This window comes from Euprymna scolopes, chromosome 22 (genome assembly GCF_053919585.1).
Source record: "Euprymna scolopes isolate OS-2025 chromosome 22, ASM5391958v1, whole genome shotgun sequence".
Taxonomy (NCBI): Eukaryota; Metazoa; Mollusca; class Cephalopoda; order Sepiida; family Sepiolidae; genus Euprymna; species Euprymna scolopes.
Window position 1 is genome coordinate 82,364,130 of NC_136503.1, and position 16,160 is coordinate 82,380,289.

Genomic DNA, 16,160 nt, shown 5'->3' on the forward strand with positions numbered 1-16,160 from the left:
AAACAATGAATATTTCGCCTGAACCGACCATACGGGCTGGACAGAAACCTTTACCCCGGGTAACGCTGACCAGAAGGAAAAGCGCAAGAAAGAGAAAAGTTACCAGGAGATTAAGCCCTGACCCTAAAAGGAAGAGGTATTTAAGCTAAAATCAGGAAGATTTCAGCTTCAGGGGGAGGTGTTGTGAAGGAACATAACTGGCTATACACCGGTTACAAACTGTATATATATATTGGACTGTTTGGCAGACAGCGGCAGACAAGCAGTCGCAGTAAGACGGATAGTCTTACGTGTTGATTATCAGACTTTCTTCCCCATACTTGTTACTATGTACTTCTATTTACCTTAGGCGAGCAGCCTTACGTTTCTGTATTATAAATAAACCCCATTACACATACCACTCGGTGTAACTCACGTTTGTCTTTATTTCCTAAGTATTTAGGAATATAACAGAGATTAAGAAAACAAAATATCAGTACAAATATAACAAACCTGCTCTACTTCTGTATTGAGCACTCTTGTATGAGCCTCGTTATATTTCACTGGTTACCCTACCTTTGGAAAATAACAACCTCAAATTATATATATATATATATATATATATATATATATATATATATATATATATATATATATATATATATATATATATATATATATATATACTAAAGCTATTTAAACGTTGCCTTAAGGAGAAATGCTTCCCAACACTCTGGAAAACTTCATCAGTCTGCCCCATATTTAAAAATTCCAGAGATCGGTCATCTCCCTCTAGGTCCAGACCAATCAGTCTCCTGTGCATCATGAGTAAGTTGCTGGAATCTGTGACAGACCAGGAAGTAGTCAACTACCTCAGCAAAAATAACTTGCTCAGTGACATGCAATATGGTTTCCATTCTGCAAGATCTACAGCTGATGTACTAACTGTTATATCACACAGGATCAGCGAATCTCTTGACAGGGGCTCTGTTTCTAGAGCAATCGATACAGTATGGCATAAAGGTCTACTTTACAAGATTGCCAATTATGGAATAGCTGGAAATGTCCTTTCAATTTTAAATCCTTTCTTTCTGAACTGAAAATAGTTGTTGATGGGCAGAAATCAGAAACTCATAGTATTAATGCTGATATTACTCAAGGTTTCATCCTCAGCCTAACACTCTTCATCAATGATCTCCTAAGTTACATTCTTAGATCATTTATGCAGATGATTCCACAATCTATGGCAACACCTCAAAGACCAGCAATGATCAAGATCTTTTTGATTCACTCTCTACTGATCTTGAGAATGTGGTGCAATGTGGAAAAAGGTGGCTAGTTAATTTTAATGGATCGATAACCAAGCTTCTCTCCTATCATCATAATTGCTCTGATCCCCATCATGCCCCAATTGAAATAACTGGCTCTCGTCTTGGGGAAGCTCCATCTCTTGACAAGCTTCTGGGACTGACCTTCACTCCAGATCTGAAATGGAACACATAAATTAAATCTGTTGCCAAGATCGCTGGAAAAATGGTTGGATCGCTCTACCGTTCCAGTAGGTATCTCACTGCTGATAAAACTCTCTGTCTGTATAAGAGCAAGGTATGCCCTAAATAAAGTACTGTTTCCACATATGGGCAGGAGCTGTTCAGCATGCCCTATCCAACCTTGATAGAGTTCAAAGTCGGCTTCAAAATCTAGGGTGATGCCCTTTTCTCTTTCCTTCAGCCTTTTTCCCACAGAAGAGACATTGTAAGCCTGTCTCTGCTCTATCGTTATTTTCATTCCAGTCTATTGTCCCCCCTTGCCAAACTTTCACAAAATACACTCAACTAGTTACAACCACTATATACGATTTCCCACACTCTCTATCTGTGTCTAAATCAAAACATAGATTCCATGAACAAAGTTTTTTTTCTTGGAACTGCCTACTTGTAGAACACTGTTCTGCTGGCCTGCTTCCTGGTTGAATACAACATGGTAGCCTTCAAATCCAATGTAAACAAGTTTTTAAGCCGTCCCCATAAATAATCAAATTCTACTCAATTTACACCATTAACGATTACTACACTACCACTTTACATTCATTAACTCTTATCCTCAAGTGGCCTCTGGGCCTTGATAAATGGTGATTCCCAAGTAAAAAAAAAATATTACCAGGGAATCTTTATAAATTCTTTTGTCAATATAATGGTTTGAATTAAAGTTTAAAATGCAAAAGTTAAGTATCGTGTTTCAATTAATGCTTTAAACAGAAACATTCATTTCAAACACGCCCCTGTCATATCAAAGAACCTTTTTATTTTATATATCAAGCCTTTCGACTTGAAATTTACATATTTCAGTGTTCAGTATTTATCTGAATCTAAGTAGCAAAATACCGACAAACAAAAGCCTTGCAAATAAAACAAAATTATTTATAAGTCGCTCAGCATAGTCCGTGCTAAAAATTGGTCTTTTCTTTTTCAGTTTCTTATTTAAAAAAAAGTAAAACAAAATACAGTGTCTTCATAGTTAATAATCATTTTTCACAATGGCAGGATTAATAATCAATTATGAACGACTCATAATTGAAACTGTACAACACAACAGAGATTTTTTTAATCTGAAAATATATAGAACAGAGATTCAACATAATATTCCAGAAACCCATCAGCTGAATAGTCAGCAGCAAGTGAAACTTTCCAAAACGATTATAAACTCAAACACAAACTGTCAAAATTTTTAATTCTGTATTTTTGGAGTTATCGTCAATAAGAAGAGATGTCGATAACCGAGGTGCTTTTCAAGATCAAATACAAAGAATCCCTCAAAAACGGCATCAAATTATTTGAGATGTCTTGAAACCAGTGTATCACTTTTAAAAGGAGTCTGTTAATCTCTATAAATTAGACTTTTGCTTAAATCTCGTCTTTTTATTATATAGGCCCGGGACATTGAGTGATGCAGTACAGTGTTCTGTGTGTGATTTTATTAATTTCTTTAATATAATTATAATGATATTTGCCAAATATCCTAGAAATAACATTTTTAATAAACAAAACTGAGATAGTGAATAAAACCTGAAATAGGGGTGAGATCATCCAACTCTTTATCTGTAAAAATGGAGACAATGACGTCCAATGATTGTCATTTTATTTAAATGTTGGTCTAGGATCAAGGTATACAAGGTGCCTTAAATAAGTTTCCAGACTTTTTCATTTGGGCAATTTTATTGATAGTACACACATGAAACTCTAGCCCCTTTCGAAGTAATCTGCTCCGGCTGAAATGCCCTTGTACCGTTCCAACAACTTCTAGAAGGCCTCATGGAAGTCCTTCTGTGTGAGCGTGTCAATGACCTTCCTGACAGTCTCTTTCATCCCCTCAATTGTCTAATAACGACAGCCTATAAGGTTTTCCTTGAACTTAAGGAATAACCAAAAGTCACAGGGAGCAAGGTCTGAACAATAAGGAGGGTGAGGAACTGTCTTCATACTCATTTTGGTCAAATAGTCTGTAACAAGAATGGAGCATCTTTGGGACAAACTTCACGCAAATCTTCTGTATCTTTAGTTCCTTGCGAATAATTGTGTATACAAGGTTGAACGATAAAATTGTTGCCTTAGAAAAGAGGACATAATTCCATTTCTGTTTGATATAAACTGGTTTTCTTATTTTTGTTGCAGACCATCCACTAGTTGGCCAGTTGTGTACAAATCCAAAGAGCAATAGGAGCCTTCTATTATGTCTGAAAGTGATACAATGTTCAACGAGTGAGATCAGAGATGCGCCACTGTACAACTCATGCTCTCTACTGATCCAAGTTATGACAACAGGACCATTTCCAGCACCCTCAAAATGCATCACTGGATTGCCACAAAATAACAGGGACATGTCAGGGGTGATGAAAACAAATTTTCTGAACATGATTATGGTCTTTAGTGTAGTTTTAAGTGATGGCCACATTATGCCATCTCACATCAAAGTCAGCTTGAAAGTCAACACCAAAGTGTACCTGGATGAGCTGAAAAGTGTAATGATCCCCTGGTGCAATCAGGTGGCTGCTGGCAGACCCTGGGTGTGGCAGCAGGACTTGGCGCTAGCTCACAAGTCCAAAGAGACGCAGGCTTAGTTTCAGGAATTCTATGACTTTGTACCCTTCTCTCACTGGCCTCCTTCCTCTCCCAACCTGAACCTGTTGGACTACTTCATTTGGTCATACATTGAGAACATCACCAACATGACCTCCCACAATACCAAAGCTAGCCTGATCGCCACCATCTGATGGCACCTGTGGAAAAGGCATACTCCCAGTTCTAGACCTGTATCGAGGCAATGATTGAAGCTGAAGGCGGCTACATTGAATAGATGCCAGCAGTACTACATAATTGTTACCAGAATTGATTTTTTTTAATAAAAGTTTTGAAATAAAACTGTAGTGTTGTTTCCTTTAGGGCAGCAATTTTATCGTTCCACTCTGTACAGTTCCCACACTGACATCAAATTGTGCACTTACTGTCTCTATAGACACACAATGGTCCTTATCCATAAAATTCTTTATTTGGCTAATCGACTCTGGTGTTCTGACTTCCTTACTTCTTCCACACCTCTCATCATGCATCAGAGATTGCTTGCCTTCCTTGAATCTCTTATGCTACTTAAAAACTAAGGCTCAATTCATGCAAGATGGTCCAAAAGCATTCTGAAGTATTCTATACTTTTCTGTGGCATTTTCTCCAAGTTTAAAACAGAATTTTATTGCATATCGATCTTCTAAAGTGTCCTCACATCCAGATTGCACATTTTAAAATTTACCAGAGGTTATAATCAGGCTTTAGTAGGACGTATTCCAATTCTTGCTGTTGCTGTTCATTTGAACCTGAAATCATAAAAATTGATCAGTCATCTCATAAGATGTATAGCAATATCATACTGAATTTTCAAGAATCTACAACAATTTTAAATGCCTGTACAAAAAATGTCTGGAAACTTATGGAAGGCACCTCATAGTATCTATTCTGTACTTTGTTGGAGGAGAAGTTCTTTTAGACTGTAACATTTTGTGTGTGTATGTGTGCTAATCCAGAATGCTTGTTTTTGATAGCTAAATTTAACCTATATCAAATCCAGCCTTCATGAGGAAAGCAGTAAATAATAGTTAGTTTCCAACAGTTAAGTAATTGCAAAGCCAAGTAACAAAGAAATAAAAAGATCAGGAAAGGAAATAAGAGTTTTTTAAAAGATTTATTTACTTTTTAACTTTTCACAAATCCAGTCCCACTGTTTTATTTCTTCTTGATTTTGAAACTTTAAACAAATTTCTTTGAATTTCTTTTCAAATCCATTTCTTAATTCTTCACTGGATTTGAGTTTCTTCATAAGAGGTGATTCTTGATGATTTTTCTTGCATAAATCAATTGGTGATCTGAAAAGGAAAGCAAAGAATTCTATTCTTAACATGAAAAGAATGGTGAGAATAACATCAAATGATGGTATTTATTTGCTCCCCCACTGAGCAAATTAGGCACAAGGCCGTTTTTAATGTGAGGTAAAAACCAGCTCCCCTAAAAGGGGTCACTCTGGTTACCAAAAATAATAATTGTCCCAGTATACAAGAGTGCTCAATACAGAAGTAGAGCAGGTTTGTTATATTTGTACTGATATTTTGTTTTCTTAATCTCATTAATCTAGAGGAAGTCTCGAAATCAAGACAAAACATTGATGAACACATAACTCGGTTTGTTCCTTTTTATTTATCTCTCTCTCTCTCTCTCTCTCTCTCTCTCTCTCTCTATATATATATATATATATATATATATATATATATATATATATATAATGATAATGACGTTGTTTGGTGGTATATGTATATATATATATAATGATAAATGACGTTGTTTGGTTGTTTTATGGCATATCAACCCTTTTCAGATTATATAATGTCGAATCCATTAATTTTGGAGAAAAAGGTTTCATGTTTTTTATATTTTCAAATTTTGATTCATAGTGTTTGATTCGGTTGTTTTTTTTTTTTTTTTTTTTTTTTTTTTACAAAGGCATCACCACATTATCAAGGCCCAGAGGCCACTCAAGGATAAGGGTTAAAGAGTGTACAGTAGAAATTGGTCAATATAGTAATCATTAGTAATGAAAATTTGGTAAATTTAATAACTTATATGGAACGGCTCATCAAGAACTTATTTACTTTAGACTTGAACACAACCATATTGTAGTCAGCCGGAAAGCAGGAAAACGGAAGACAATTCCACAGGCGTGCAGTTCTAAGAAAGAAGCTTTGTTCATGGAATCTACGTTTAGGTTTAGGCACAGATAAAGAGTGGGGGAAATTATTGATAGTGTTTACAGCTAGACGAGTGTTTCTTGTGAAAGTTTGGTGAGGGGGGACCATAGATTGAAGCTCAGTTGAACACTTTCCATGAAAATAACGATACATCAGAGACAAACTCGCAACATCTCTTCTGTGAGATAGAGGTTGCAAGGAGGAGAAAAGGACATCTCCTACGAGGCTACGAAATCTATTTTGAACTCTATCAAGGCAGGACAAGTCCTTTCTAGCAGCTCCTGCCCAGATGTGGCAACAGTATTCCATCCTTGGACGTACCTGGCTCTTATATAGGTAGAGAATAGCATCAGCAGTGAGATATCTACTGGATCGATAGAAAGATCCCACCATTTTTCCAGCGGCCTTGGCAACAGATTTGATATACGTGTTCCATTTAAGATCAGGAGTAATGGTCAAGCCAAGAACTTGTCAAAACTTGAGGCCTCCTGAAGACGAGAGCCATTCATTTCAATTGATGACAAATGTGGATTAGAATGTTGATGATGTAAAGAGAGAAGCTTGGTTTTAGATGCATTAAAAGTAACCAGCCACTTCTTTCCCCATTGTACTACGTGCTCAAGATCAGAGGAGAGAGAATTGGAGAGAACTTGGTCGTTTACTGTCTTAGATGTGGTACCATAAATGGTAGTGTCGTCAGCATAAATGTCTACAAATGATGTCAGGATATGATTTGGAAGATCATTAATGTAGATCAGGAATGGCATCTTAACCCTTTAAGTGTTATTTAATGGTGAATCTGTAATTTTGGATAAAAGGTTTTATGCTTCAGGTTATTCGTATTATTTGAATTCATTGGACTACTGTTCTCATCTTGAGTGTGATTTTCACAACATTTCGGTTGATGTAACCTCCGACCTTCTTCAGGTGTATCTTATCAAACTCGAGAATGCTTCTGTTGAACTCGGGAATTTGGACAGAATTTTGAATAGAACCCTTTATCTACTTCACGGGAGTAGAATGTTCTTGTTCTGTCAGCTATGATTGGATAGAGGTCCTAAGTAATTCGCAACTGTTTTTTTTTTGGTCGCCTATACTGAGGATTGAACCTTCAACCTTCAGGAGAATATCAATATTATAATTGATTTTTCCAAGTACTCTAACCATTGCATTAAGGGCCCTTGCTCAGTGTGGGTGACCAAAAACTACAATTGTGAATTACTTAGGACCTCTGTCCAGTCATAACTGATGGAACAAGAGTGTGCCACCCCCGTGAAGTAAATAAAGTGTTCCACTCGAAATTCCGTCCAAATTCTCAAGTTCGACAAAATACACCTGAAGAAAGTTGGAGGTTACATCTCTCAAGATGAGAACAATAGTTCGATGAATCCAAATAATATAAATAACCAATCTTCATCTCAAAAATTCAGAAACGTCATGCTTCAAGTTGTTTATATCTTCAAATATTTATTTATAGTGTTTGGTTTGGTTGTTTTGTTTTATGGTATATCAACCATTTTGGGGTACTTTAATGCCCAATCCAGTAAGTTTGGAAAAAAGTTTTGTTTCAAAATAGGTCTTATGCTTCAAGTAAACACCATGAATAAATATTCAAATATATAAAATATTTTCAAATATTTATTTACAGTGTTTAGCTTGGTTGTTTTGCAGAGGAAAATTGTTTTTCTTTTTAACTTTGCAGAACATGACTGAGTTTTGCAAAGGGAAAAGAAAAAACAATCAATAAGATAAATGTTTGGTGCATGTAAGTCAGGAAGCTGATATTTTCGGACAGTCATATCCGTTAGCACCAGATTAAACGACCTCAATATCCAAATATATTTTCTCCATCTCCATCATCTTATACTTTTGCACACAAACTATTTATGTACCTACCTTCAATTTCACTGCTTTTCTTGTCGACACAACCAGCAGAAAATTCTATGGCTGCTTTCCGACTCTTTCTTTTCACAATGAAAATACTTTCTTTTAATAAATAAAACAAACGTTTTAACCTTTTAATTAATATATTTATTGTAATTTTTCTAAAAATAAATATTTTTCTTACTATAAAAAATAATTGTTGGCTCTTTTTTTTACAAGAAGAGTGACCACTTATCAAGGCCCAAAGGCCACAAGGATATTGATTAAAGAGTATCAGGTGATCGGTGAGACACCACCGTGATGATCAATAGCGGTGGAAATTTGTGAGATTTTGATTATTTAAGAAAAACAGCTGAACAAAAACTTGTTTACATTGAACTTGAAGTAACCATGTTGTAGTCAGCTGAGAAACAGTCTCATGGTATTGTTTTCCACAGACAGGTAGTTCTAGGAAAGAAACTTTTCTCATGGAATTTTAATTTAGTTTTAGGCACAGTAGGGGAAATTGTTTGCAGTAGTTACAGCTAGACAAATGTTATGAATATTTTACCTGAGGCAGAGCATAGATTGAAGCTCAGTCGAGCATCTGCCATGAAAATAACAATAGAGCAGAGTTCTTTAAATAAATAAAACGAATGTCACTTTTAAGTTGATGATGACAGAATTTAATTTATGCCTTCTAATTCGATTTTAAAACAATCAATTTTAAAATGGATAAAATGTAAACTTTTGGCAGTTAGTAACACCAACTACTTAGCAATTTCTTTTTTGCATCTTCTTGATCAGACGATCTCATTTATTAAATGAGGGGGGGGGGCAAAGTAATAGTGTATCTACAAACGAAGGTAAGGTGTGTCATTACTAGGGCTATGACAACAGCATATTCTTTTCATTGTTTTGACTCTTAAGTGTATATCTGTTGATATCTTATATGCTTTTATATAGAGTAATGTGGTTTTAGGTTGATTAAATGTGTTTAACTATAAAATAAAATACATATTATTTACGTTTGAAGCCAAAACAATGCATTATTTCGAAAATGTAACGGATATTTATTTTTTTGTTTGAAATTTATAAATATATTTTGAAGACAACATGGGGGAAAAAAAAAAAAAGAAATACTGAGGATGAAGTTTGACTTCAAAACATATTTATAAATTTCAAACAAAAATAAATATAAATTTCAAACAAAAATAAATATAAATTTCAAACAAAAATAAATATAAATTTCAAACAAAAATAAATATTTTAAATAATGTGTTGTTTTGGCTTCAAAAGTAGTTAATACACATGTTAATTTATTCAAACTCAATCAACACTTCTATAAAGACCCCCCCCCAGCGTGAATACCGCAGCATGCCCAATGCACTTTTCCAACATTTGAAAATATTACCATGAAAAACAACAAACAAACTTCTACTTTCTGATTCTCTACTCCAAAAATGAAAAGAATATGGTGTTGCCATAGCCCTAGTCATTACAAAGATTTAGCAACAAAATTTTGATCAGTATCAAGTGGTGTCCCCCTCCAAAAAAATAAAACCTTTATTGTGTTGTTAAGCTGTGTTTAGAGAAAAAAAAAAGATATACAAAGGACGTTCAATAAGTAATACCCTGACCCATTTCTCATGGTAGCAGAACACTTCAAGTTAGTCCTCCCACCAATTGAGAAATACTTTCCTTTCCAAAAAACATCATGACTGGGAAGAGGTGAAAGTCAAAGGATGCAAAATCAGAAGAGTAGGGGGGATGGGGAAGGATTCCACAACCACAGGCCCGTGCTTTTGATCTGGCAACATGCGCATTGTGGACTGAAGCATTGTCTTATAGGATGATACATTTGCTGATCTTTCTTCTTCATTTTGATATTTTCTCTAAATTTTATTAAAAGTGAAGCATGATAAGCTCCTGTAATTGTGGTATCCTTTGCCAGAAAATCTATCATCACTATTCCATTCTGGCCTCAGAAGCCCATGAGCACCATCTCGCTAGCAGAGGGATGCACCCTTACCTTCTTTGGAAGTGGTAAGTCCAAATGCTTTCACTGCATTGATTGGTTCCTTGGACTCTTTAACTTCTCAATATTTACCAACCTTTAATTTTTCATTGCTAATCAAATTGTCAACAAAAGTTATTTATTCATCACAGATAGAATTTCCTGATCTATTCTCTGCTTTCTTTGTTCCAGCTAGTTTGACTCGTTTGTTCACGGGTTTTCCCAAATTTGCTGCATTGATGCTGCAATATAATCTTCCTATTCCTGTAGCTTATTTCCAAGAACTGTAAGCTTGTGGACTGGAGCATTGTCTTGCAGGATGTGTGAATGTGTGAAACATCACTAACTCTATTTGGGTTTAACCGGAGGAAGTTCCATAAGAGTATGAAATTCACAAGCGGTCCCCAATCGCATGTATATCCCCGTTAGGGGAGATGACGACGTTAGGTTTTTGCAATTCTTGCAGGGAGAAGTCGATGTCCTCCTACATTCAGCACCTGGACTTCACAAATTGGTCACCCATTTTAGTAATGACTAGGCTCAATGTTGCTTAACTTCGATGATCTGATGGGAACCGATGTGTCAAGGTGATTATGCCGTATATTCTTAATGTGTTGTCTTGCAGGATGAGGATAACTCTGTTGATCTTTCCCCGCCTCTTGATTTTGATAGTTTTTCTTAATTTTCTCAAAAGTGAAAAAGTGAAAGGCTCCTGTAAATGTGGTATCCTTTGCCAGGAAATCTGTTATTATTACTTCGTTCTGGTACCAGAAGATTGTGAGCATGACTTTGCCAGTTGAGGACTGCATCCTTGCCTTGTTTAGAGGTGATGAGTCCAAGTGTTTTCACTGCATTGACTGGGCTTTGATCCCTAGATCATAGTGTTGAACTCGGGTTTCATCCTGTGTAATCAGTCTTTTGAAAAAATTTTACTCATTTTCTTAGTACATATTCAAATTAATCCTTGAGTACTTAAAACATTCTCATTTGTAAAAAGGAGTTAGCAACCCGAGAATCCATATGACAAACACCTTATACTTGCATATGTAAATAGCAATGAATGATAGTTTTCACAGACCTTGTACTAATCTTGGCATCTTGGGTTATTTGGCAAATAGTGACATGTCGCTCTTATGGTAGTCTCCACATGACTGACAGATGCTTCATCAATGGCAGAAAGGGGGAAGCGATCAAGTCTGAGAGCTGTTTCCACAGATTTCTGGCCAGGTTTGAATTCATGATGCCAGCGTTTTATAGGTTCATATAATGGGGCATCATTACCATACGTTTCTTTCATTTGACCAAAAGTCACCTGTTGTGTGCGTCCTTTCAAATACAAAAGCCAAATCACTGCACGACACTCAACAAGCTCCATTCCACACCTGACTCAGTTGAAACACCTGCAAATCAGAAATCACAATTAGTTCAGGGCTGTAATTTGCCACATAACCCATAGAGATATAAATCATTGCACATACAAAATTTCAGCTAGATCAAACTATTGAAAGTGGGTCAGGGGTATTACTTATTGAACACCTCTCACAATACAAAGAAATCACTCTTTACTTGTCCTCCAGTTTGGAAAAGACGTCTTTGTCAGTGAGGGTATCTTCCACATCTTCTCCGAAAATAATTTGTTGTGCTAAATTCATGGAGTCATGCAGTGGCATCGTGCTGAGGGTTCGACACAGATTCAAAATTGCATAGATCATTGTTTCTGGGAATCTTCCATCAATTTGGATAACATTATCTGAAATGTAAATGTTTGTTTAAAGCAATAAATATAGGTTTCATTTCCATACATCATCTAACAGCACGCACACACACATCTTTTCCCATTTTTAACTCATCCCATCAGACTTGTTTTCTCCTTTTATTATATATATGTGTGTGTGTGTGTGTGTGTGTGTGTGTGTATCAGCCCCTTTAAGAACTCAGTTCTTAATATTGAGCACTTTACAGCTGAAATAAAGTTGGTCACTTAAGCTTGCATGCACAGATCATTATAATCATTAGATTATTCTGACAGATGTTAAGACATTTAAAAATAAATGTCTAAATGTCAACAATATTTCTCATGGTTAAGGTTGGCCGAGACAGTTTGTTCCTTGCTAATGGAGTCAGAGATGATTTCATTGTTGGATTTGAATCTCCCGACCCGCAGTAATCATGTCACCCCGCACTGATGATTCCTGAAAGAATGAAACACTGGTATCTGTAGGTATTTAAATTATTATACTAATTAATTATGTGTGTGTGTGTGTGTGTGTGTGTGTGTAAAAGATGTACAGAGATTCCAACGAGAGAAAAAATGTATATTTAAATAAATGGGGTCACCAACAATTATGTTTTTATATGCTTGTTTTATTATTTGATATTTTCATTTTTCCAATTATTGAAATAAGTTTAATGTGTTTCGTTTTTTTTTTTACGTCCTCTTCAAAAATTTTGTGGAACAAGATGATTTGGAACAGACATATTGAGAATAAATGTTTTTCCCAAGAAGTGGAAACGGGATGTGTCTTTAAATTTCTTCTCACTTAAATGTACTTTACCCTTGGTTTTGCTGGGGTCAGCTCAGGGTCATTGAGTGGGAAGTGAGATTTTGGATGTGTAGATGTTGTTTATTTTACAGTTTTTCTTTTTCATTTTATTTTTTATATATATATATATATATATATATATATATATATATATATATATATATATATATATATATATATATCTGTGTCCCGTTGGGTCAGTATATGTTATAGTTAGCAATGGAATAGTGAGCATATTAATTATGCCAAAAAATATGTGCACTTGTGTGTACAACAATGGCCACCATTTTTATCATAAAGAATTACATTACTTAATATCTGGAAAACTACTTTTTTTTCGAAAAATTTAAATGCAATATTCGTTTTCAGCATATCAAAACCTATAAAAGTTGTAATTTTAAAGGAAAATGTTAAGATGGAAACCAAGTAAAACTTTACCAAAACTTCTATTTTTATATTTGCTTAAAAAAAAAAAAAAAGCGACATTATAGTGTTGGTCATCCATACTTTAAAATTTGTCTGATGTCAACTCTGCCAAATGGCTTTGTAAACAAAGAAATGTGACTCTTAACAAAAGCCAGTATGGCATGAGTCAACAGTTATAACTTTTGCCCGTTTTTAACAAGGTAAAAATTCTATTGTTTGCATAATCTTCAAAATAATAATAAGTATTTGCAAGTAATTTGAACATCTTTAAACTGCCAATTACGGAATCAAACGCAATAAAAAAAGACTTTAACATAGTTTAAATCGTAAAAAACTAAAGCAAATACATAAAAAAAAGTAACTGTTATTGCATTTGTTTACAGTTGCAGTGAGAAATAGGATTTATCGGTTAAATGGTTTTAATTTCTTTGTTTTTTTTTTCTCAACCAACCAATTTTTTCTCAACCAACCAATGTCACTTTTATTGCCTTTGGTAACAGTTACTTATTGTACGATTATTGTTCTATTTATAAAAAAAGTTAGATGTTATAATGTGTTGATAGTTAAGTAGTTTATTTTTATTAACACGGTTTCAACGACTGGTCAAACTTATCTGAGTAGTTTTAACGTCTTTAAAATGTTGATTACAGAATATTTAAAAGACTTTAAATCGTAAACATTTGTTTTGGTTTTGTTTGAAAACGATTCCACCTTGCAATGAAAAATAAAAATAAAATTCATAAAATGCCGATGTAAAAAAAAGCAAAAGGGACTTAAAGTTTCGTTTTTATTTGCATATTTTAAATACCAAAAAATTATTGATTAAAAGAAAAAACCTTTCATGGCTTTGTTTTTATTTACTTACGCATGCGCAGAATTTTGCAAACTGGAAGCTGTAAACCAGATGGACGGTTTCAATGTCTAAGCAAGACGATTTGAATTTTAAGCCTGATGAATTCTCACGAGAATGGAATGCGGAATATTCTATGTAGCTTAATTGCTATATATATTTTCATAACTTACTATATATATATATATATATATATATATATATATATATATATATATATATATATATATACAAGGGGTGTGCAATAAGTAATGCCCCTGACCCATTTCCAGTTGTCTGATCTAGCTGAAATTTTGCATGTGCAATGATTTATATCTCTACGAGTTATGTGGCAAATTACAGCTCTGAACTAATTGTGGTTTCTGTTTTACAGGTGTTTGAACTGAGTCAGGTGTGAAATGGAGTCTGTGGAATGTCGAGCAGTGATCCGGTTTTTGTATTTGAAAGGATGCACACTACAAGAGACTTTTGATGAAATGAAAGAAACATGGTGATAATGTCCCATCATATGACCTTGTAAAACTCTGGCATCGTGAATTCAAACATGGCCAGAAGTCTGTGGAAACAGCTCCCAGACCTGGTCGCCCCCCCCCTCTTCTTCCGTTGATGAGGCATCTGTCCGTCAATTTGACGCTGTCATTTTGGAAGATCGGCGCATTACTATTCGCCAAATAGCCCAAGATGTCAAGATTAGTACAGGGTCTGTGGAAACTATCATTCATGACCATTTGCATATGCATAAGGTGTCTGCCAGATTGATTCATAGATTGCTCACACCATTCCAGAAGCGAGAACGCGTCGAGTGCTCGAGGATGAATTTGGAGATGTGCCAAGAAGATGAGTCAAAGTTTTTCAAAAGATTGATTACACAGGATGAAACCTGGGTCCATCACTATGATCCAGAGACCAAAGCCCAGTCAATACAGTGGAAGCACTTGGACTCACCACCTCCAAAGAAGGCAAGGGTGCAGCCCTCCGCTGGCAAGGTCATGCTCACAGTCTTCTGAGACCAGGACGGAGTAGTGATGACAGATTTCTTGGCAAAGAGTACCACAATTACAGGAGCCTATTATGCTTCACTTTTGAGGAAATTAAGGGAGGCTATCAAAATCAAGAGGTGGGGTAAGATCAGCAAAGGTACCCTCCTCCTGCAGGACAACGCTCCGGTCTACAACTCGCATGTCGCCAGATCAGAAGCACGGGTGTGTGGTTATGAAATCCTCCCCCATCCTCCCTACTCTCCTGATCTTGCACCCTCTGACTTTCACCTCTTCCCAGCCATGAAGTTGTTTTTGAAAGGAAAGCATTTCCCAGATTATTCAGCCTTGATTTCTGAAGTCACGTCGTGGTTGGAGGACCAACCTGGGGTGTTCTACAAAAACGGTCTCCAGAGCTGCATCAAATGATGGGAGAAATACATAACTCTGGGTGGTTCCTATGTAGAGAAAGACTAATAACTGTGCCAAGTTTCATTGCTCTATGCTATGGGAAGTGGGTCAGGGGCATTACTTATTGCACGCCCCTCGTATACAAGTATAATTGTTAAAGTTAAATTCTGTAGATTAAAATATACATAAAGATATACGTAAGTTATACTTTATTGTTTGAAACAAGGAATATATTCTTTTCCATATATTCCTTGTTTCAAACAATAAATTCTTAAATTTAGTATATCTTTATGTATATTTTAATCTACAGAATTTAACTTTTATAATTATGCTTGTGTTTTGCTCTATTTTTATATATTGAGCTTTACCTGTTTGGCTAGGATCGTCTTGAAAATATTATCTCACTGTAATATTTAATAAGACAATGATTTATTTGATTATTAAATTTGTGTTCTAACTCTATATTCCAAAGTTCATGATATTGACCATCTCATAATTTATTCCTTGAATTCAGTTGACATTTACAATTCTTGACAGTATCTGTTTTGTAGCGCAAAATCAATCATTTAATTATTATATCAATCAGTGAATCTATTTTGCCCTTAACTCATCAGAAGAAATAGCAAAAATCAATCCATCAAAAGGAAACAAAGCGTGATTTCACATGATTAAAATCCGAAAATTGGAAGAGAATCTGTAAATACCTTATAATATGTTTGCATTACACCTTTTTTTTTTTCAGATTATTAAAGCATCATTCATTTTTCTGCAATGTTCTCACCCATGTTGACCTGAAAACAACCTTCTT

At 35.1% G+C, this 16,160-nt stretch overlaps 1 protein-coding gene across 1 annotated transcript in view; it reads right to left on the minus strand.

Annotated features, from left to right (window-relative positions):
• Positions 1–5,189: 5,189 nt before the first annotated feature.
• LOC145243515 (NADP-dependent oxidoreductase domain-containing protein 1-like) overlaps positions 5,190–16,160 on the minus strand; it is a 28,579-nt gene continuing 17,608 nt past the window's right edge. The window contains exons 4-5 of the mRNA XM_080106482.1: positions 11,712–11,895; positions 5,190–5,389 (exon numbers count right to left, since the gene is read on the minus strand). Coding sequence (XP_079962608.1) covers positions 5,209–5,389; positions 11,712–11,895 — 365 coding nt within the window. The 3' untranslated portion in view covers positions 5,190–5,208. The remainder of the gene's footprint in view (positions 5,390–11,711; positions 11,896–16,160) is intronic.